Here is a 23266-nt window from a genome sequence, read left to right as displayed (position 1 = left end):
CACATCATGATATATTAGAATTGAGGCCGGGAGTTCTCCGGGCTGTACAGTGATGCCTAGGGACCCCCGAATTTGGAGCCAGGGCAGAGTCGGTTAGGGGTTCGAGTCCCGCCACCACATTCTAGCTCAAGCAGGTGTCATGGGGTAGGGGCGGAGCATCGGGGGCGTGTCTGGGATGGGCGTGTCTCCGGGCTCCGCTCCCCCTCCCCGCGTCGGCGGCTGCGGCGCCTCCCCCGCCCGCGCGCCTTCGCTCCGCGTCCGGCCGGCCTCGCCCCCGCGCGGCCTCTCCGCTTTCTCTCCCGCTTCGCTCCGGCCTCGCCGAGTCTGCAGCGGGGCGCCGGGAAGATGGCGGCGCGGGGAGGCAGCGCGGGGGGCGCGGGCCTGGGATCCGGACCTTCTGCTGGGACGGCAGGGGAGGCCGCGGAGGCCGCGCTGCACCCCCAGGAGGTGGCCGCGCGGCTGCAGCGGATGCGGCGGGAGCTGAGCAACCGGCGGAAAATCCTGGTGAAAAACCTGCCCCAGGATAGCAGTTCCCAGGTAGGGGCACGGGCTGGGGCCGGGGTTGGGTCACTGCAACCCGGAGGAGTCCACGCTGGTCCCGGTGCGGGAGAGAAGCAGGAGAGGAGGAAGGTATGCGCACCCAGCCCAGGACCCTTTGCCTCCCCAAACCCTTCTGCCGCCAGCGAGGGAAACTGAGGCCGGGAAAGGCGGAGCCACTCGTGCAAGGGCAGGGGACTCCGGGGCGGGTGCCGCCACGTCTGGCCGGGACTTTGTGTTCCCTCCAGCCCACCGCGGCTGTTGTAGGTGAGGCGCGTGGAGGAGAGCTGGGGAGCTCAGATTTAGGGGTCTGGCTTCCGGAGGCTCTCTCGAGAAGGAAGGGGTCCCTCGTAGGGTGTTGGGGACTTGGATTGCCACGGGGGCGGGGTCAAGGGAAAGCTGGGAGAGTTCTGCAGCAGGAGCACTTGACCAAGTTTGTATGAAACAACTTTGCTCCGCTTGCTGAGGCCGCAGAGAAACGGAGGTTGATACAGCGCCGGGAGAGTCTTGCAGCCTTCTGCCAAACCAAGTATGGCAGGATTTGTTCAAACTCAATGGCTTGCGCGGAGTTTAAAGTTAAGCTGCTTGGTGTCTTTAATCCAGATTAACTGTTGCTTCTTGATTAGAAAGCCTGGACCGTTTTAACTTTTATTTTCTCATTGTGAACGTTACAAGCTTATTGTAGGAGAGCGGGAGAATTTGGAGGATTTACCTGGAGTTCATACTCATTCATTTTCATTCATGCTTCACCCCCACACTCCATTTCCACTCTGGTTTTTCCTCAGTTTCTCTCCTTTCTTTTTTTGAGACAGCATCTCACGTATCCCAGGCAGGCCTTGAATTCCTGATCCTCTTTCCTCCACCACACCACGTGCTGAGATTTCAGGTGTGCATCACACACTGAGCAAAATTGTGTGTGTGCGCGTGCGTGTGCGTGCGTGTGTGTGTGTGTGTGTGTGTCTGTGTCTCTGTCTCCCAAGGCTTCATGAATGCAAAGAGCACTCTGCCAACTGAGCTATGTCCCCCCCAGGACGTTATCTTTCTCTCCTTTCTTGTGCACATGTAATGTATGCACATGCATTTGTTTTTTTTTTAATCAAAAACACGTAACAATTTACTATTTTTTAGGTTTCTTACGTGTACAGATATTTGCACATTCCACCTATAGGTATTTGACTATGAAAACTAAATGTGGTGAGCTGTCCCGGTAGGTAGGACCACAGAAGGAATTCTATAAATCCCTATAGGGCTGATTTACGAAATTCCTTTTGTGATCCACACACAGAGTTGTAAGAGGACTGGCTAGTGACAGTTAAATGTTCTCTGTGAGTCATAGATTATGACAAAAACCTACCTCATTATCGTTGGTAGACCTTATGTAGAAACAATAAACACGAACCTACAACTTCATAACATAGGTGGGAACACAGTGCCTGCTCTCCTGGCAGGTGGTGTTTTGTGTCGCTACCTGAAGGACCTCTACGATGGGGAGACAGCCTTTCTGCTCATGAGTAGCGAAGGTCTCCATGGAGCTCAGGGAGAGGGGGCTTGGGAGAGGCAGATGGCATTTCTACAAAACAAATTAGACGAGTATCGACTCAGATGACAACCTAGCAGAAGATGGAGAAGTGTCTGGATTTCCTCTGTAGAATGTCAACTATTTCTGTTCTAACTTTTCCCTGCATGAAGTCTAAAAATACTTAATGCAAATTCGAGTCAGTTCTGCCTGTTCCTGCTTCGTTGTTATCTTTTGCATTTGTGTTCCCAAAAGAGGTGGAAAATAAACCCGAGGGTCTTAGGAACTATTTCAGTCCTACCTCGGATCTACGATGACAGAAGGCTTTTGGAGACTTACATCTGTGAATGTTTGGGGGCGGGGGAACATAATTCTTTCTCTGTTATAAACTTATGACTACTCCTAGTCTCAGGATTTCTGTAAAACTAGCAAGCATAAACTAGCAAAAAAAAAAAAAAATGGTGTAAGCTAAGATGTCTCAGTGAAGTCATTTAAATTCTTACACCAAGCTCAATTCATATGCCACTCCCCCTCCCCCCAACTGGAGATACACTTATAAGCCAAAACAGAGCTGCCGGTCAGTGGTTAAGCAAAGGTTTCCTGACTTGTCCTGGCATCAATCTTTTCTCTAGTACTGTGTATCATAAAATGTTTAGATAGCTCTGATACACAGGTTTGAAATCTAAACAGATCAGTGTTAGATTACGTGTAAAGTACATTGGAGCATGTTCTTTGACCCACCCCCATGTTCACCACGAGCCCCCTCATCCTGGATGTTGGAGCATGTTCTTTGACCCGCCCCCACGTTCACTGCGAGTTCCCTCATCCTCAGTACTGTATTAGCTTTGTCCATATTCTGTTCATGTTCATAGTTAACAGTGGCCAGTGTTACATAAGGAAGTAAAATAGGCTTGTTTGTTAACTTCAAAAAAAATAATTGAAAGGAAAGTCCAATAGATAATTTTTGTATTTTTATGAATATGTTCAGTATGATTTTTTTAAAAACAATTTTGTTTCCTTTCCTAGTGACGATATTTTTGTCTTTTCTTTCTCCTCTTCTTCCTCCTCCTCATTCTTCTTTTCTTTCTTTTTTATTTTTTTTTTGACAGGGTTTCTCTGTCAAAAAAAAAAAAAAAATCCATCTGCCTCTGCCTTTCCAGTGCTGGGATTAGAGGCGTGTGCCACCACTGCCTGGCTATATTTTGTTTTCAATTTATTAATCAAAATTATTATATGTTTTTCATCAGGAAATACTATATTATATAACCTGAACTAGAACTGCATACTTAACTGTTATACTTGATTATGCTTAATTATTAACCATGTGTTTGAAATTCTCTATTTCTGGATGAGTTTGGGTATCCATTTCTTTATTTTAAAATATCACATTAAGGGCTGACTCAGTTGACTTCCTAGTACTGTGATTGAAAACCATGACCAAAAGGGTTATTTCAGTTTATAGTTTATTACTCATCATCAAGGGAAGCCAGGGCAGGAACTCAAGGCGGGATCCTGGAGGCAGGAGCTGAACCCGACGCCTTGGGAATGCTGCTTCTTACTTGTTCTTTGTGGCGTGTTCAGCCTGCTCTTACACATCTCAGGACCACCTAACCAGGAGTGGCACCACCCGTGGTGGCAAGCCACAGGATTATCGTAATCTTTTGGAGGTTGTCTCTTAAAATAAAAAAATCTACATTTCTTTACTTTTCATTTTTACTAGTATGTAGTCATTGAACCAAATGCCTGCCATCCTTCCCTGCTTGGCCCTTCCACTGGCCCCTTCTTCTTCCCAATAGGCCCCCTTCTTCCATGCTTTGTACAATCGCTAGCTTTTAAATGCACTGTTTCTTGCTGAGAACAGGATGCTGTGGCCTAAGCAGACTCTCTTGCCGGTCTAAGCAGCACCAGCTTTCCCTCTGAAGACCCAGCCCTACCTCACTGTAGTGTGTGGGTGAGCTTCCTTTGTGTTCACCTTACAGAAGTGACAAAAGCAAAGAACCCGATCCTTCCCCTCTACCTGAGGAATTGGTTAAAACCAGGCAGTAACTGGACCTCAGCCCATCTCTGCACAGTAGTCCCCTCCCCAGAGCGAGCATTTCATCCGGGTACAACACAGAAGACAGGCTGCCCGGGTGGATCAGTGGGTAAAGGTGTTTGCTCTTAAGCCTGGACCCACATGGTGGAAGGGAAGAAGTTGTGCGTGCGCATGTGCACACACACAGACTAAATAAATAAATGTAATAAAAATGTAAAAACTAAGGAAGCCATGGCAGTTGTATTATAGGGAAAAGAATCTTTCTCCTCCCTGGGGCACAAGTTGCAGAATGTATTGGTGGAGGACAGATTGGATGTCAGGAGAGCTGACAGAAGACCGAGAAGCTGAGCTAGAGAGTCCTCTGAGGCCCCCCTCAGCTGAACCCCCCCTCCAGGTGTCTGGATATTCAAGCCCTTGATCCCCTTTGGTTTTTGCTCCTTACAAATTGGTTCTTCTTAAAAAGGTGTGTGTGTGTGTGTGTGTGTGTGTGTGTGTGAGAGAGAGAGAGAGAGAGAGAGAGAGAGAGAGAGAGAGAGAGAGAATGAATGTGTGTTTGCATGTGTGGAGCTAGGAGGACAACTTGGAGAGTTTACTGGTTACTCTGTCTACCTCTTGAGGCAATTTCTCCTTGGCTCACCAACTGGGCTAGACCGGTTGACCAGTGAACCCCAAGGAACCCACCTGTGGCCCCTTTGCTGGTGCTGGGATTACAAACACACACCACTGCACCGGGCTTCTCTGTATGCATTCTCGGTATTCAGTCTAGGCTTTGGGCTTGCAAGGCAAATGCTTTCCTGACTGAGCCACCCCCCCAGCTCCTCGAATTGGTTCTGCTACAACAAGCAATAGCCTAACAAAGAATCGTAATAAAATATAAAGTCTTGGCACTTTCCATCCCTCCGGGGCTGTAGAGGACATCTCTCATTTAACACAAGGGATTCTAGCACGCTTTTTTAAAGTTTTTTTTAAATATTTATTTATTTATTTACTATGTATACAATATTCTGTTTGCATGTATGTCTGCAGGCCAGAAGAGTGCACCAGACCCCATTACAGATGGTTGTGAGCCACCATGTGGTTGCTGGGAATTGAACTCAGGACCTTTGGAAGAGCAGGCAATGCTCTTAACCACTGAGCCATCTCTCCAGCCCCCTTAAAGTTTATTTTTAATTGTGTGTCGGTGTGTGTCTGCATGCACACACATGCGTGCAACTGTAGGTGCTGGAGGCCTGGAGCTAGAGTTCCAGAAGGTTGTGAGTCGCTTCAGTTCAGGGAACTGAACTCTTAGTCCTCTGGAAGAGCAGCAAGTGCTTTTCATTGCTGAGTTGTCTCTCTAGTGCTAACAAAAAGTAACTTTTGTTAATTATTGTGCATGTGAATGTGGAGGTCAGAGGACAGCTCTGCTTCTGCCTTTACCAGCATTGGGCAGTAAGCGCCTCTCCCCGCTGAGCTATCTGCTGGTCCTGAGTCTAGCACACTGTCAACACCTTTTGTTTCACGGACGGCACAATGAGGAGTCCTACTCCATCCCTCTATTATAGCTGTCTTGATCATATTGAGTGGATAAAATTTGTTTCCTTGAACTGTGATCATTGATCCCTTTTGACTACTAGCTTAGCACCCTCAGCTCACTGTCTTTAGGACAATTCCAAGTTTCCCAATCATCTTGGTTCTTTTCTCTGAGCACACACCATCACCCCTTTGCCGTGGTGTCTCTTAAGATGTAGCTCCCCAGCTTGAGTCCAGTAGGACTGAGAAGCCCCTAGAGTTCCCTTTCCTCTGGGTATCTGTGATAATAATAGGTTGAAAATTTTTGTGTGCTACTATCATGTGGGTCACAGATTTAGTCTGGCTATAAATGTCATCTTGAGGCTGTATAACCAAAATTTCTTACTCCCATTTTTATTGATGAGGAAACAAATATAAATTTAACATTGAACAAGTTGCCCAAGACCAGTGAACTTATTAGGGGTAGCGTGGAGAGCTAGCGTCTTGTTTGCTTCCAGAGCTTGTGTTCTTGTCTCACCCGGAGATGCACCTATAAATCCTCTCCCACAAGCTCTACTGTAAGTGTCTCACAGGACAAGGATGTCACTGGATGTTTCTCTCCCACCAGCCAGTTCCCAAATAACCACTCTGAGGCTTAACACCAATTACAAACTGTTTGGCTTATTAGCTCAGGCTTATCATTAACTAGCTCTTATAACTAACCCATTTCTACTACTCTGTATTTTACCACGAGGCTCATGACTTGTTACCTCACTTCTTGCTTCTCTGGGGCAGCTGGTGTCTCCCTCAACCCCACCTTCTTTGCCCCTTGTATCTCTGTTTGGATTTCCCACCTGACTCTATTTGCCTGGCTATTGGCCAAATCAGCTTCTCAATTAACCAATGGTAATAAAACATATTCACAGCATACAGAGGGACATCCCATATCGCAGGGATCATATCATATGTACCTCTGTGTCAGCACTGCTTAACCTAGAAGCTGCCAAGAGATGCAGAGTGGAAATGTGCTGCCTACCTGCTTTATTCTGTCTGTCAGTGTGCCGGACAAGCTCACACTGTGGGCTGGATGGAGATGTGCTGCCGTGTGTGATTGTATTAGCTCTTGGCAGTGAGATTGCCCCCTTCTCTTAAAGTTATTCAGTTATGTGTCTGCTGAAAGTGGTATCTTTTCTCCAAAAGTGCTCTTATTCATAACTATGGAAATCACCGTTTAATTTCAAGGGGTTTTGCATCTCTTGTGGCTTATCCCTGATCTCACTAGAGGATTGTAGACCAGGTTGAAACTTGCTGTTGGTGGCCAGTACTGTTCTCATTATGTCTTGGGACATCACCGTTGTAAGATGCCTCCCAGAGGCTCATGTGTTTGGACTCTTGGTCCTCCAGCTCACAGTACTGTTTTGGAAGGTTGTGGAGCCTTTAGGAGGTGGAACCTCTCTGGGGATGTGAACCTTACAGTTTGTAGTGTGCCCTACCTCCTGTCTGGTCTCCGCCACTGCACTTCCTTCTCCATGATGACCTGGACTCCCACATTATGAGCCACAGTAAACACAGACCCCGTGCTTCCTTTCGCCTGTCTCCTTTTACCTTTAAACAGAATGGTTTCACTGAGTAAGTAGCTCAGGCTGGCCTCAGATTTACAACCTTCCCACTTCAGCCTCCATGGCGCGACAAGCCTGTGCCACCATGAAGCACTTTGTATTTGCCATTGGTTTATCACTCCCGGGCCCTGTGGTGGCCGGCATAGAGTAGGTAGTTGCCAGTGTTTTCTTTTAAGAGGGCTTTTGGGGGGCTGGGTGTAGTGGCACACGTCTGTAAGCCCAGAACTCGGAAGGTGAGGAAGAGGATGCCTACTTGAGGCTGCACATGAGAACATGTCAGATGAAGAAAGGAGACGAGGAGCTGGGAAGATGAGCGATGGCTCAGCCAGTGTAGTTCCCTCCATGTAACTGTGGGGACCTGAGGCTTGCAGCTCAGCACCCACATAAAGCAGAATATGGTGTGCCCTTGTTATCCGAATGCCGGGGAGACAGAGACAGGAGGATCCCAGGGCCTTTTGGCCAGCCTGCTTAGCTGAAGTGAGATCTAGGTTTACTGGAAGACACTGGCAAAATAAAATAAAATAATAAAATGGACAGCAACCAAGGAAGACACCTTGTATCATCCCGCTGGCCTCCACATGCATGTCCATGCACGGGCTGGCACACCTGCACACACATGCATATACACCCGCATACACATATGTACCCATTGACAAATACACAGATTGATTAAAGATTCCTTCCTTCCTTCCTTCCTTCCTTCCTTCCTTCCTTCCTTCCTTTTTTGTAGTTGTTGTTTAAACAGAGTTTCTTTGTGTAGCCTTGACTGTCCTGGAACTCACTCTGTATAGGTTGACCTCAAACTCACAGAGATCCACCTGCCTCTGCCCAACACTCACCCCACCCCAGTGCTGGGATTAAAGACATACTCCACCACTGCCTGGCCTTAAAGATTTTTTTCCTCCCCTCCCCTCCTCTCCCCTCCCCTTCCTTCCCCTCCCCGTACTCTCTCTTTCTCTCTTTTGAGATAGGATTTCTCTGTGTAGCCTTGGCAGTCCTGGAACACATTCTGTATCAGTTGGCCTCAAACTCTGAGATTTGCCTGCTTCTGCCTCCCCTGGTGCTGGGATTAAAGATATGCTCCACCACTACGTGGCTTTAAAGATAGTTTTTAAAAGTGTGTCAGGAATCTTATTTTGGCATTTTTTTTTATAAGAAAAATGGTTTTTCTTGTGTTGAATTCTGGGGCCCCTGCACTGCTTTTGTGGGCACTGTGCTCTTGTGTGCAGTTACTGCAGATTATGAACTGTTCCCTCCTCAACCTTACTCACCATTTTCTTTGTTAAATGTTTGTTTCTACCTCGATACCAGAATGCCATCTGAACCTGCCAGGAGTTGCTTGAACCTGTATTTGTGCCTGTATCCACTCCTTCTTCCTCCAGTGCTTCCCGCTCCACCCCCACCAGTGACTCTGATTATCTCCTCTGTGTTTGCTTTCTATTTCCTGGACTTTGGATCTTCTATTATCCTGCCTGTTTAACTACTTTAAAAAAGATTCAAATTAGTCTCCACTTCCCTGACTTTGGGAGTTTTGGCGGCCTGAGCTACAGAGAAAGTGTCGACGTCCCTGTGATGCTGGGGTGCTTTAGATTCTCAAACAAAGTTCCAAGCTTCCAGAGCAATGGTAATATAGCCCAGTGAGTTTTCCTTCCCCAGAACTGCTGCCACGCACCTCCCCAGTGCACACCTCCCCCATACAGTCACGTATCTCTTAATGAGGGGTGTGCACAGAGAGATCCGGTTCAGCAGCTTTGCCGTGGTGTGGGTATCATAGCGTGCACTCACACAGACCTGCATGATGGCCCGCGGGGACTGCCGATGCCCCCCTGCAGTCAGGAGTTGGGGTGCACACACGAGACTTCTCCTGGCACTAGATGACATGTTGATTTACAGTGAACTGTTTTGTCAGCAGGGCCATCTGTGAAATGCTTCTAAGAATGCTGTGGTGAATGCGTAGACCGGCAGCATTGTTGCTGAGGATTCGCTTGTGTCGTGTCCTCTGAAGCCTTTAAATATACTGTCTACTTTAGTATGAGTGACAGGTGCTGTGGGTTGTTTCTACCAGGATCACCGTGGATGTGTGAATGTTGCCCCATGATTCAACCTTCCCAGCTATGGGGCTGGTATGTGATAGAAACTTACGTGGTCTTACGGGACCATGCCGTCCTATATCTAGACTGTATTTGACAATATCATTGTAAGGCATGTGACTGTACTTTATCATGTGTTTGTAGACGGAGCAGCAGGCTGCGTTCCTGCCACCCGGCTCCCGGCTGCCTGGCTAGCTTATGCCCTGAAATAACAACACACAAATTGTATTCTTTTAAACACTGCTTGGCCCATTATATCTAGCCTCTTCTTGGCTAACTCTCACATCTTGACTAACCCATATCTAATAATCCGTGTAGCACCACGAGGTGGTGGCTTACCAGGAAGATTCTAGTGTACGTCCATCTTGGGCTGGAGCTTCATCGTGTCTGCCTTGGAGAGGAGCGGCATGGCGTGTGCCTCACTTCCCTTCTTCCCAGCATTCTGTTCTGTCTACTCCACCTACCTAATTTTCTGTCCTATCAGGCCAAGCAGTTTTCTTTATTGATTAATCAATGAAACAACAGATTGACAAATGACCTTCCCACATCACATGTTCCTTTTAAACCAGGGTATCATCTGGCGTAACCACACCGCCGCCACCATCAAGGACCCCCTGGTGCCTCCTAGCCTCAGGTTGTGCCTATTCTGGCTAGTTGCCCATCACGCCCTTTGCAGTGAAAGGGTTCATTCAGTTCCGTCACTTGGTGTGCTTCATTGCCCTGCCTCTTTGGCCTCAGTCAGCCTGAAATGACTGCTCGAGTCTGTCCATGACCTTTTCTGAGATTACAGGCCAGGTACTTGACAGAATGTTCTCCAGTTTGGGTGTGCGTGGTGTTCCCTCACAGTTAGAGCTGCGTGACTTTGGCAGAGCTGTGTATCTTTGGCAGTAAGGTCCCAGGTGATGCACCATAAGTCCTACCTCCCTCCCCCATTGATGGTGTCCAGTTTAAATCAGTTTTGGCTAAAGTAGAGGGTGCCAGGCCATGAAAGTGTTCCTTTCAGAATGATAAAGATGTTCAGGGAGATACTTTTTGAGATCAACCATCCTGTCCTTTTTGAAGCATTCAAATGTATTCAGTTACCAATGCATCAGTACAGACGCAAGTGTCCTGTTCTGTTCAGAGTGTGATTGATATTCCACTACTATAATTACTTTGATGTTTCGGTTGTCTTGGGTTTGGGTAGTGGGAGTTTCAAATGACTCCTCTTTTGTTTTGGAAACGTTATATATTTATAGTAAACTTTGCAGGGATAAGGAGAAGGCTTGGGATGTACCCGCACTGTTCTGCAAGCGTGGGGACCTGAGTTCAAATCTCTAGCACCCATGTGGAAATCTGGCCTTGGAGGTAACCCTAACATCAGAGACTGAGGACAGGTGACTCACTGGTGCTCCCTGGCCAGTCAGCCTCGAAAAGCCTTGAAAAGGTGAACTTCTGGTTCAGGGAGAGACCCTGTCTAGGCAGAAAGGAGGAGAGCAGGAGAGGAAGATTCCTAGGAGCCCACTCTGGCCTCCACAGCATGCACATGGGTGTGGACACCTCCACAGTCACAAGCTTGCACACTCACACACCACCTCACCACCCCTCCAAAGTCCCCCCAAAGCCGAAAAGAGCATGTGTACCTGAGTTTCCTAAAGACAAATGGAAAAACAGGCTAGAGTTGGTCCCCTGTGGCCAAGGCATAAAGTTGGAAATGGGTGATAATAAAATGCCAGGCTGAGGCCTTTAGTAGGCATGGCTAGATGATTAAGATTTTATCAGCCAAATTAAGCAGTGGGTGTTTATTTTAAGGGAGTGACATGACCAGACATTTAGCTGCCAGAACCAAGTGACTCTGTTTTAGTTTTGCCTCCAAGGAATTTGCGTGGTGAACATCCTGACCTTGTTCCTGCCCTGCTCCCAGTCTAAGGTTAGCAAGTCAGGGATGCGACTCCATGGGTGTGATGGGAGTGGACATTACCCCTTGTCACAGAGACCCTTAAGATGCTGTGGTGTAGTAGATCTGTGTTTGCCGTGCTCTCTGCCAGCCAGAAAGAAACCCCAGCCCCGTCATCTCGTGCTCTCTGGGCGAGTCATTTACATCTAGGCCTCACTTAAAATAGGGCCCCACTTTAAGCTCTAGATATAAAAATCCTGCCGCTGTGGCGTGAGTACTAAACAAAACACTGTCCGCACAGTGCTTGGGCTGAAGTAAACAACCAACGGTTCTCGTTAGTCAACTGCTAAGACAATGCTAAAACTTCATGAGTTTCTTTAGGCCAAGTCAGAAATGTCCTCTTACCCCAAACCCAGAATCCAGGGCTTGGGAGATGGCTCAATTGGTAAAAATACTTGCTGTGCAGATGTGAAAACCTGTGCTCAATCCCAGCACCCCCCCCCTTTTTTTTTTTTTAATATTTCTAAAGCCAGGCATGGTGGCATTTGATGATAATCCCAGCACTGGGGAAGTCCAGACAGGAAGACCCCTGAGGCTCATGGTTGGGCAGTGTAGCCCATCACTGAGCCCCAGGTTCTAGAGAGAGACTCTGTTTCAAATTAGAATCAGTTATGGGACAGTGATTCAGTGGGGATGTGCTTGCTTCCAGGACAGATGGCGTGATCCACATGACGGGAGAGAACCAGCTCCCACAGGTTGTCCTCTGTCCTCTCCTCCCATGCTGTGGCACCCCCTCACACACTCACAAATAAATGAACCGAATCAAATATGCTTAAACAACAAAACGAACAGAAAACCAAGGTGGACAGCTCTAGAGTAATGCACCTACTTACCTTAAAAATTTTGCTCAGTCTCTCCCTGTAGGACTCTCATTGTTTTCCTGCCTTCCTTTCTCAGTGTCAGACTAGCAGATGTGGGGATTGCATTGATGGGATGTTTAATTTTTAAGAGTTGCTGATTGCGAGCTGTGGAGATGGTTCGGTGAATAAGTGCTTGTTGCAGAAGCATTAGGACCTGAGATTAGGTCCCCAGTGCGTGGGTGAAAAGCTAGATGTGACGACATGAAGCTGTAATCCTAGCAGTGTACTGAGGCAGGAGGATCCCTATGACTTGCTGGTCCACCAGTCTCATCTGACAGCCAGAGACTCCGCTACTCCGGAGGCAGCACAGATACTCTTTCTAGATTGTGCCCGGGAGAAGCAAGCTGACCACTAAACATCACCAGGTACCACCTGACCACTGAGTCAGCCACAGAACAGAGAAGAAACAACACACATGTATTCATCATGGATGTCAAGGCCAAGAAGCACCGATTTAATAGGCTGTGAAGAAACTCTTAGGCATTGGTGCGGCCAAAGTCAACACCCCGAATAGGCCTTCATGGAGAGAAGAGGCATATGCTTGGCTTCATCCTGTTTATCATACTCTCGGTGTTGCCAGTGTAACTGGGATCATCTAAACTGAGTCCAGGAGCTAATTCTAAAATGCACATTTTTTTTTCACCGTTAAAAATAAAAAAGAGGTGGAGGGGCTAGAGAGATAGCCTAGCAGTTAGGACTGCTTTCCTTTTGCAGAAGACCTGGGTTCCATTCTCAGCATCTACAAGGTGACTCACAACTGTCCGTGACTTTAGTTGCAGGGAACCTGTCACCTTCTGTTCCCCTTGGGCTCCTACACATGCACGATACACATACATTCATGCACACACACAGATACACACACACACACACACACTCGTGTTTTGGTATTTTACAGACCAGCTTACCCAGTATTGTGTAAACATTTATGGGGTGAGAAGACACGAGTGGGAAAAGTTGAAGAAGCCTTGATTTCTGCACCAGTGTCTGTAGTGTGATTGCAGTCTGTACCAGCCAGGCTTCCATTGCTGCGACAGGGTACCTGAGAGAAATAACTTCAAAGAGGAGAGCTTGCTTTGGCTCACATTTCAGAGGTCTAAGCCTGGTTTTGCTTGGCCTCATTGCTTCTGGGTCCAGGGTGAGTCACTGTGGAAGAGCTTGATGAATGAGGCTGCTGACCAAGAAGCAGAGAGACAGAGAAGGGACCAGGGAGAAGATGTACCTTCCGAAGTCCCCAGCAACCTCTCTCACAAGTAGGCCCCCCCTCTGAGCCCCACTAGCTACGGACAGCCGCACCATCTGGGAACCAGGCCTGCAACACCTGCATGATTCTTTGAAACAGTCTCACTTGAAGGTCTTATTCTTGGAAGTTGATGTTGTGATCCACAATTTAAACAAAAGTGCAAAGGATTTTGAATAGCCAGGGTAATTGTGAAGAGAAGGCTCGTAGGCCAACACTACCAGATTTCAATAGTTATTCTAAATCTGTAATGACTTAATAGTGTGATATTGATTTAAAAAAAAAAGAACAGATGAAGAGCTCAGCGAAGCAGACTAGAAACATCCAAGCATTCATTCACATGTACTAAAGCAGCCCAGTGAGGCCAAGACTCACATTTTCCAGTAGAGGATCCCCAGGGAAGTGGGAAATTCTTCTGCACAAAGTTGGCCCCTACCTAATGCCACTCAGCAGTTCCTTAGAGGTGCGTCATAACCCGAGGGCGAATGTTAGGAAATAGTGATCTCTTTATGATCTTCGGTAGGTAAAGAGTTCCCAAATAGGACACAACACGTCCCCCGGAAGAGAAAAATAATAGGTGAAACGTGGCTAAAATGAATGACTTCTCATCAGGAAGACGTCATTTTAAAAAAGGTATATCATAGACTAGAAGAACATCCTTCATATTTGACAAAGAACTTGGAGGCAGAATTTTTAAAGAAATGCTAAGTTGGACATGGGAGCTCACCCCTGTAATCTTACCATTTGAGATGATGAGATAGAAGGACGTGAGGGTTTAACCTGGGCTACACAGTAAGACTGTCTTGTTGTTGTAGTTGATCAGAAGGCTGGGGTTCTCTGTTATGTAGTCTTGACTGTCTTGGAACCCACTACGTAGACCAGGCTGTCCTCTAACTCACAGAGATCCTCCTGCTTCTGTCTCCTGGAGCCCTAGAATTAAAGGTGTGGGCCACCATGCCCTGCGTAGAGACACCCTTAAAAGAAAGAAAAGGTGGCATCGGGGAGAAAAACCACAGATACTTTCTAAGTTAGAAAGATTTACGGACTGACAAGATGGCTTTGCTGCCAAGCCTGATGACCCGTATTCATTTCCCAGACCCTCCATGGTGGAAGGAGGGAACTGACTTCCCCAAGTTGTCCTCTGACCTCTACTCATTCACTTTAGTGCGTTCCCTCTCCTTCCCACAAAGTAAACAAATGTAAAAAAAAAGTTAATAAGTTTAAAATTGGGCTGGAGAGATGGCTCAGAGGTTAAGAGCATTGTCTGCTCTTCCAAAGGTCCTGAGTTCAATTCCCAGCAACCACATGGTGGCTCACAACCATCTGTAATGGGGTCTGGTGCCCTCTTCTGGCCTGCAGGCATACACACAGACAGAATATTGTATACATAATAAATAAATAAATATTTAAAAAAAAATAAAATAAAATTGGCCAGAAGGTTAGAAGAGATACTTCTGTTTGGGAAACACACATGGCCAGTGATTAAGTAAAAATCTGGGTCTGTGACTTGGTTACTCATGATGGGGAAGCAGATGAAAACCACAGTTGACTACCTGTGTGCCTACCAGAATGGGTAAAAATAAAATGCCAGGTGACTCTCCCAAGTTGGTTCGTACGTGACACTTGACAGCCATGATCTGCTAGTGAATGTGTCAAGTGCTTCAAAGGTCCCTGAAACTGGCAGATTCTACAAAGGACAAACATAAGCTAAATATAGTTCTTTCTTAAAGAAAGAAATACACGAGTCTGGCCAAGCTATAAAGTTACTGTTTCACAGTCTGGTCCAAGGTCAAGGACCCATATATGGTGATAGCTGGGCTGCAGTGGTCCACTGCAGCGCAGGCCATCGGGTGGGGACAGCAGGGCATTCATGTGTGTCCTCTGTGTCTCTGTTGCTGTCCGACAAATCCACCCGTAGTCAGTGGCTGGGGCTCCACCTTGATGACCTTATATAACCCCAGTCAACCTTCAGACACAATCAGATTAAGTTTCTGCCCTCTTAGTACTTCAGTGGCAATTAAACTCCGGCAAGAGCTTTAGAGGGGACAAAACCTTCTTCAGACTGCTTTATTCTCATAGTTTACTCAGAATTTTTTTCCTAGTTTTATTCTCAAAAGCCCCAAACTGGAAGCAACAGTAGTAAGGGGAATTTTTTCCCCCACCAAACCAAAGATTTATACATATTTAAGGTAGTATGTAGTTAGCACAGGCTAGACAAGATGTCCAATGGGACAGAAGCATGAGATTACACATTGATTTGTGTCTATCTGGAGGCCGTTGTCTGAGAGAGGTAGTGTTATGGTTTGCATCGGAAATGTCCCCACAGATTCATGTTTTAAACATCCGGTCCCCAGCTCATGGCGTAATTTTGGGAGATTCTGGAAACTGGAAGTTGGGACTTGGCTTCGCTGGCAGAAATAGATCATGATGGGCAGGCCTTGATGTTTATGTTCAGCCCTTGGTTCCCGCTGCAATGCTATCTCCTGTTCTACCTCAGTGGGAATGACCTCAACCATACAGTCTCAATATTGTAGACTGAGCTGTCCCCAAGAGCCTTCCCCGCCATGACTGAGGGGAACCCTCCGAAACCATGAGCCCCAGAGCAAAGAGTTCCTCTCCTAAGTTTTTCCTGCTAACTTTTGCAGTAGCTCAGTGGTGGCCTGCCAGCAGGTCATCCTGCTGGAAAGAAAATGAAATTCGTTTCCCGAGTGAGAGAAGCCAAATTCCTACTTCACACTGTGTTTAAATTGCAAGTGCATGCTTGAAAGCTCACTTTGGAAACTGAGGCAGGAGGATGGAGTTCAAGACTAGACTCAGCTCTGAGACCTCCCATCTCAATAGTAACCAAACAGAATAGTAAACAGACAAAAACTGAAGTGTAAAAAGAAGAAAGCTATGGGAAAACAAGATCATTTTTATATTTTATAATTAGGAAGGATCCTCCTCAGCCTCCCTTCCCCCTTTCCCCTCTTTTCTCCTCCCACCCTCCCCCTCCTTCTCCACCTCCTACTCCTGCTCTTTCCTTGTTTAAAGACAGGGTCTTATGTAACCCAGTGGCCTTGACTGTGGCCCAGGATGACCTAGAACTCTCAACCCTTCTGTCTCCACCTCCTGAGTGCTTGGATTGCAGGTGTGCACTTGCACACTCCCTTAGAAGAGACTTCCTAAGACACAGACTCCACAAATTTCACGGGGGAAGGAGCCGCTTTGTTAAAATGAAAAGCCACTGAAAACCTCAACTAAACAGAGCAGCAGACCATGTACTAAGGGAATACATTTGTAAATGTTAATGCCAAAGGACTCGTATTCACAGTGTTTTTATAGCCACCTACAGGAGGAAAAAAAAATAAGCAGTAGAAATAAGTACATGTTTTTCAGAAGGAGATATAAATGTCAGGGAAGTGTAAGGAGGTGTCTTGACCAGCCAGGGCTGTAGAGAGAACAAGTACAGTAGAATGCACATACATACCGCTGTGTAATAGAAGATGTGAGTGTAAAGACCTGACTAATTCCTACATGGGGAAGGACAGCTAAAACTAAGAGTCATTCTAGGGATTGTATGAAACCTAGGAGAGCTTCAGTAGAAGCTTTCTAAAATATACACGTATAGGAAGGTGGTCTAAATGAAATCACCAAATAACAGGGCAGACAGAGCCCCTTCTGGCCATCTCTCCGCATCAAATGAAGCTTCCAGTACCAGGAATGGGTTACATCTAATCAAGTTCTTGTCTAAGAACTTGTTCCCATGGAATCCCCAAACAGCCTAGGCAGTTGCCAAGGCTAGGTGGTTCTCTACAAATTGACAGTAAGGGCCTGTAGCTGAAGACAGTGCCTACATGACTCACTGGGCACAGAGAGGTGGAGCTGGTGCTTGCCTAGAGCCTTCACCCTATGGACTGGTGTTTACGGTACCGGAAGGTATTCTGCATGCTACCAAAGGAGAAAGGTAAACTCCAGCCCAGCTACAAACCCTTCAGTCTACAAAGGTGACCTGCTTGCAGGATACATTGGTGCAGTTGCGGTGCAAAGACTGTGGGGGTAACCAGCCAGCATCTGATAGGACTGACTTGAGGTCTACTCCGTGAGATGGAACCGTACCTAACACTGCTTGAGTGGCCAAGATCAGCGAAGGATCTAAGAGAAAACCAATATTGCTCTTCTGCTAAAGACACGCAACAGTAGTATGACTCCTAAGGATGTTCTGCTGTGCTCATAGATCCCTGCCTTGCTCGGCCATCAGCAGAGAAGCTTCCTCCTGCAGCAGGTGGGAACAAATCAGAGACCTCAGCCAGACAAAATGCAGAGAGTGACAGACCGTGGAATGTTCAGCCCTGAAAGGGATGTCTCCACCAAGTCCCTCCCCTCAGGGCTCGGGAAGCTAAAGAGGAGGAGGCAGAAAGAGTGTAGGAGCCAGAGGGGATGGAGGACAGCGAGGAAGACTCCACAGGGATGGCCCGCGTGAGCTCACAGGGACAGGCAGCATGCACCAAGGGAACCCCCATCCTTGACCCTGACACCATCTCCAGCAGAAGCCACCTGCTATCAGATGAAAAATTCGTCTTTCTCAAGGAAGTTTCACTGGAGAAACAAACTTAAGGGCAGATCCCATGCCCGGCCGTAGATGCCAGCACAAAACTGACTCCACGTCATCTTTGGAGTTTTTCTTTGTCTTCTAATGGTAAGTCAGGGCATATTTTTTTAACCTGACAGGTTCTTTATATTATATATTATGCCTTCCAGTTTTATGCTTTTATGGGATGCCTGTGTGTGCAAACAGGTGTGTCCCTGCATCTACATGAGTTTCTTGTGCTTTTTTTCTTCAGCCCCTTTCCTTTTCTGGCTGTTTTGTTCTACTCTGATTTGTTTGGTTTTGTTTCATCTTATTATTATTATTTATTATTCCTTAGGTGCCTGTTTGTTTTTTAAGGAGAGACAGAGAGGGTATGGATGACAGTATGAGGAGATGTGGGGAGGAACTGGGAGGAATGAGGGAGGGGAAATGGTAGTCAGACTATAGTGTAATATATGAAAAAGATCTATTTTCAATAAAAGAAGAAATGATTAGCAACAGCAAAAAAAGATTTGAATTATTTAATTCGTGGTTGTGAGCCGGCGTGCCCAAAGGCTGGGGACTTGGACAAGGTGAATGCTATGGTCCTCAGCTGGAGTCTCCATCAGGAAGCTACAGGACTGGCTGCTAACACTTCACTACTTGAATGAGGTCCAGACACTGCCTGGAAGGGCTCCTTTTCAGAAGTCAGCCAGAGGTAGATGTATAAAATAATATACTACATGTATAAAATCATTCTTAGCAACACCGGGTTCATGTTTACCTGAATCACCGAGTGTTGCAGCTAAATTGATCTGAAATTAGCAGTTGTGGTGCCCCCACCCCTTATTAACAGGACACAAATTAAGACCACAAAGAGGCAAAGTTTTATATCCACAGCTCGACAACACCTTAGTCTCAGGTAACACCAAGCGCTGCAAGAATGTGGCTCAGCTCAGCAGGACCTAGGTACCCTGGGACTAGGATGTAGCTGTCACCCCATTCTTCCACACGCGTTTTCAGTTCCTTCTGAAGTTAATCACTTGCAGCTGGCCATGGCAACGCAAGCCTGAACTCGCAACACTTGAGAGACAGAGGCAGGAGGATTGCTGCAGGCCACCAGCCCACCTAGTCTATGTAGCAAGCCCCAGGTCAGCCAGGGCTGTGCAGGGAGACCGTGTCACAGTTGTGCAGGCAGGCATGCGTGAGAGTTCTCTCCCGTAGGACCTCTAGTGTCTGAATGCCAGTAGATGTGTAGCATTTACAAGAATGTAATAGTCGATGAAAGTTAAAATAACATTACCTGGAAACAGACCGGGCATTAGAAATGGAGTCCTGAGTTTGAGCACCGAGGCCCAGGTGATCTTAAAAGGCCTACCGTGGTGTCGCTTGTAAAAGCCCACGATAGTACACAGTAACCTATTGTTGGGCCTGTCCTTCTGTTCAGAGAGACACCTATAGAAAGGGGCAGAGGGCTGTCTAGACTTGTTTTATAGATAATACTGGTATTTTCCAATTGCTTACAGTTTAAAGTGACACATTTGTTATCTTTATTTTTACATTTATTTGTGTGCGTGCACGTGTGTGCATGAACGTGCCATGCCGTGCATGTAGAGGTCAGAAGATCGCCTGAGAGGTTGGTTCTCCCCTTCCATCATCTGAGCCCTGGGATTGAACTTAGGTTGTCAGGCTTTGCAGCAAGCGCTCTTACCTACTGAGCCCTCTCACAGGCCCCTTGTTCTTTTCTTTTAATCCAAATTAGTGGGATTTAAAAATAGTGTACTTAGCCTGGCATGGTAGCTCATGCCTTTAATACCAGAGGCAGAGTCAGGTGGATCTCTGTGTGTTGAGGCCAGCGTGATCTACAGCGTGAGTTCCAGGACAGCCAAAGATACACAGAGAAACCCTGTCTCAAAAAAAAAAAAATTGTAGTTTATTTATTTATCTTTTTAAATAGTGTGTTTTATTGTGGTATGTTTCAATTTGTGAAAGTCTTTCTTTAAAAAGTTATTACTCTGTGTGTGTATGTGTGTGTAGGCATGTGTGCCATGATATGTATGTGGGGGTCAGAGGACAACTTTTGGGAGTGAGCTCTCTCCTTCCACACATATTGGTCCCACAAATCCATCTCAGGTCCTCGGGCTTGGTGGTGGGTATCTTTCTTACTCAGCCATCTGCCTGACCCAAAAGCCTTTCTTGAAACAATTTGAAGCAGACAAGCAGAATTACACCTGCCAAGAGCTTAGGAAAACTGTGCTCCGGGTTTGTGTCCTCCACATGGGAAGGAGTGCAGAGCAGCTGTGGCTGGTGGCTGTCCTAGGTAGGGTTTCTGTTGCTGTGAAGAGACACCTTGACCACAGAAACTCTTGTAAAGGAAAACATTTAGTTAGGTTGGCTCGCTTACACTTCAGAGGTGTTGTGGGATAATCTTTTTGTATACTGTGAAGATGTGTCTCTGCCAAGGCACTTTGTGAATGGTTTAATAAAGACCTAAATGACCAGTAGCTAGGCAGGAGAGGATAGCGGTACTTCTGGGCAGAGATAGGAACTCTGGGAAGAAGAGAGGCAAAATTCGCTAGTGAGATGTGGAATAAGTTGGATGTACAGTATGGAGAAGAGTCATTGAGCTACATGGCAGAACATAGATTAATATAAATGATTTAAGTTTTTAGAGCTGACTGGGAACAAACCTAAGCTAAGGCTAAGCCTTCATAATTAATAAGAATCTCCATTTGGGAGCTGGCAGTCCAAAGAAAGACCCGTTACACAGAACTTCAGTCCATGACCATCACGGTGGGACATGGAGGTATGCAGGCAGACATGGTGCTGGAGAAGTAGCTGAGAGTCCTACATCTTACAGGCAACAGGAAGTGGTCTACTTATTGGGCAGAGTATCCTGAGCATAGGAAACCACAAAGCCCACCCTCACAGTGACACACTTCCTCTAACAAGGCTGTACCCACTCCAACAAAGTCACACCTTCTAATAGTACCACTCGCTAGGACATTATGGGGGCCAGTTATGTTCAGACTACTGCAGTTGGTGAGGGCGCCACTGTAATCAAAGCTGTTTATCCTTGGCCGAAACTTGGGAAGCTTTCCTGAAGCTTCAGGGAATGTTAGTGAATCTGGCCTGAACCTCTAACGTCATCGAAACTGCCAGGTTGACACACTCACTCCTTTGCCATAAGGGATTTGTAAATGGTGTTGCTGAGCAGAGTGCTTTCAAAGTGTGTATGAGACGGATGCTCATGCAGCCGGGTCAGCTCCTGGATGCCATCACTTCAGCCCCTAACGGTCTCTGTCAGGTCTGAACTTTCTCCTTTGGTCTCCTTGCTGAGGCACAGAGGGAGGGATCACGGGCAAAGGGAAGTTTTGGAGGGCTTCCCAGGCACACCCTACACACACACACACACACACACACACACACACACACACACACGGAAGAGCTGTGGTTAGAGGCACAGATGTTGTGAAGATAAGATTTCTAAGTTGCAAAATGCGCCTTTGGTCCTGAAGATGGCTTCCCAGGCACACCCTACACACACACACACACACACACACACACACACACACACACACGGAAGAGCTGTGGTTAGAGGCACAGATGTTGTGAAGATAAGATTTCTAAGTTGCAAAATGCGCCTTTGGTCCTGAAGATTTCCTCAGGTAATGCCCTGAGCTAAAGGGAAGGCAGGACACACCATTTGTTTACAGACACTTGATAACGTGGTGAGTGCTATTGCTTTTTCTTTATCTAGCACTCAACAGCTGCTCACCAGCCAAATGAAAGATTAGAGTCTGTGCCACCAAAAGAATACACTTGATCCCTCCAATAAAGTCTCTGTGAAGCGTTAAGCTAGTCCCTTGGCAAGGAGTGTGGTTGTGCATTGGAGAAGTTAGGATTTTCTTAGGACCACAGTTGAGGTTTTCTGAGAAAACACAGCATTTAAGATAAACCACATTGGCATCTGACCGGCTCTATTCAGCTGACTGGTTCACAAAACTGTTGTGTATTTTTAGGCATTTATAAATAAACTTACTAATATGCAGTATGAGATATTTAACTTCACCTGTCTGTTTTGTGTGACCAATGATTGTTGTATTTTCACCCAATTTATGTTTTGCTTTTCATGACAGGGTTTCTCTGTCTCTGTAGACCAGGCTGGCCTCGTACTCACAAAGATTCACCTTTCTCTGACTCCCGAGTGCTGGGATTTAAGGTTTATGTTTTTATGTTTATTTGCCCATTATACCTATACTCTTCTTTCCCTTTTGAACTGGATTCAAAGGTAAACTTAAAATTTTTTCTCTTTTAGATTTTTAAATTTTATGTAGATTGGTGTTTTGCCTTCATGTGTATATGTCTGGACACCATGTGTGCATAGTGCCCTCAGAGGTCAGAAGAGGGGATCTGAGCCCCTGAAACTGGAGCTCCTGATGGTTATGAGCTGCCATGAAGGTTCTGGGAACCACGCCTGGGTCCTGGGGAAGAATCCTAAGCCATCTCCACAGCCCTAGGGAACCTTTCTAATGTGTAGCTATCCTCTTCCTTAGCTTCCTTTTCTAAGTTGCTCTTAAGTATAAAAATTATAATTGTGGTCATTTTTAACTATTAATGGTTACTTGATGATGTACTCCTTTGAAAATGTAAGGGCGTGTTTCCTGGAACCTCTCAGGACCACACTCAGAAGTTGCTGATATCACTCACTCTACTTGAGTTCCTGCTGCTCAGGGTTTCTTGGCTTTCTTTTTTTTTTTTTTTTTTTTTTTAGCGTTCATATATATGTATGTGTATGCATATTCATTGTGAGTGTGTGTCTGTGTATGTCTGTCTGGAGGCCCAGAGTTGGTATCAGGTGTCTCCCTTGATCCCTCTCCACTCTACTTATTAAGACAGGGTCTCTCATTTCTTCGCTGAACCCAGAGTTTGCTCGTCTAGCCAGTTTGCCCCAGGGATCCCGCCTCTGCTTCCCGGGTGCTGGAATTAAAGTTGTCTGCCATCTACCCATCTTTTATGTGGGTTCTGGGGATCCAAACTCTGGCCCTCACAGTTGTCTAACTAGCACTTTATCCCTGGAATCATCCTCTTCGCCCCCGGTTTTCTGATGTTTTGTATAAGTAAGTCTGGTACCTTCTACCCACTAAAATCTAGATGAGCACTAATTATAACAGTCGCGGTGGTAAGAACTCACGGGATTCAATACTTCAGTGCTGACACCTGTGTTTCTTCACAGGCGTTTGTCCCCTCCAGTGGGTTGCTTGTCAGTCTCTAGTGTGGGGTCATAGATCCCCACCAGTGATATCTTCAGTCCTTTGTATCTGTTAAGAATTGTGTGATTTGTGCCCACCCAGGGACACCACCCTGGTCAGAGTTACATGGTGAGACCCTGTCTCAAG

At 46.5% G+C, this 23266-nt stretch overlaps 1 protein-coding gene across 2 annotated transcripts in view; it reads left to right on the top strand.

Annotated features, from left to right (window-relative positions):
* Nucleotides 1–234: 234 nt before the first annotated feature.
* The window catches only part of Raver2 (ribonucleoprotein, PTB binding 2), a 73648-nt gene continuing 50616 nt past the window's right edge, over nucleotides 235–23266 (top strand). For both annotated transcript variants that reach the window (XM_057785219.1, XM_057785218.1), the window contains exon 1: nucleotides 235–537. In XM_057785219.1, coding sequence (XP_057641202.1) covers nucleotides 346–537 — 192 coding nt within the window. In that variant the 5' untranslated portion in view covers nucleotides 235–345. The remainder of the gene's footprint in view (nucleotides 538–23266) is intronic.

The sequence above is a fragment of the Chionomys nivalis genome, chromosome 11 (assembly GCF_950005125.1).
Source record: "Chionomys nivalis chromosome 11, mChiNiv1.1, whole genome shotgun sequence".
NCBI lineage: Eukaryota > Metazoa > Chordata > Mammalia > Rodentia > Cricetidae > Chionomys > Chionomys nivalis.
This window is presented reverse-complemented; position numbering and strand designations above follow the sequence as displayed.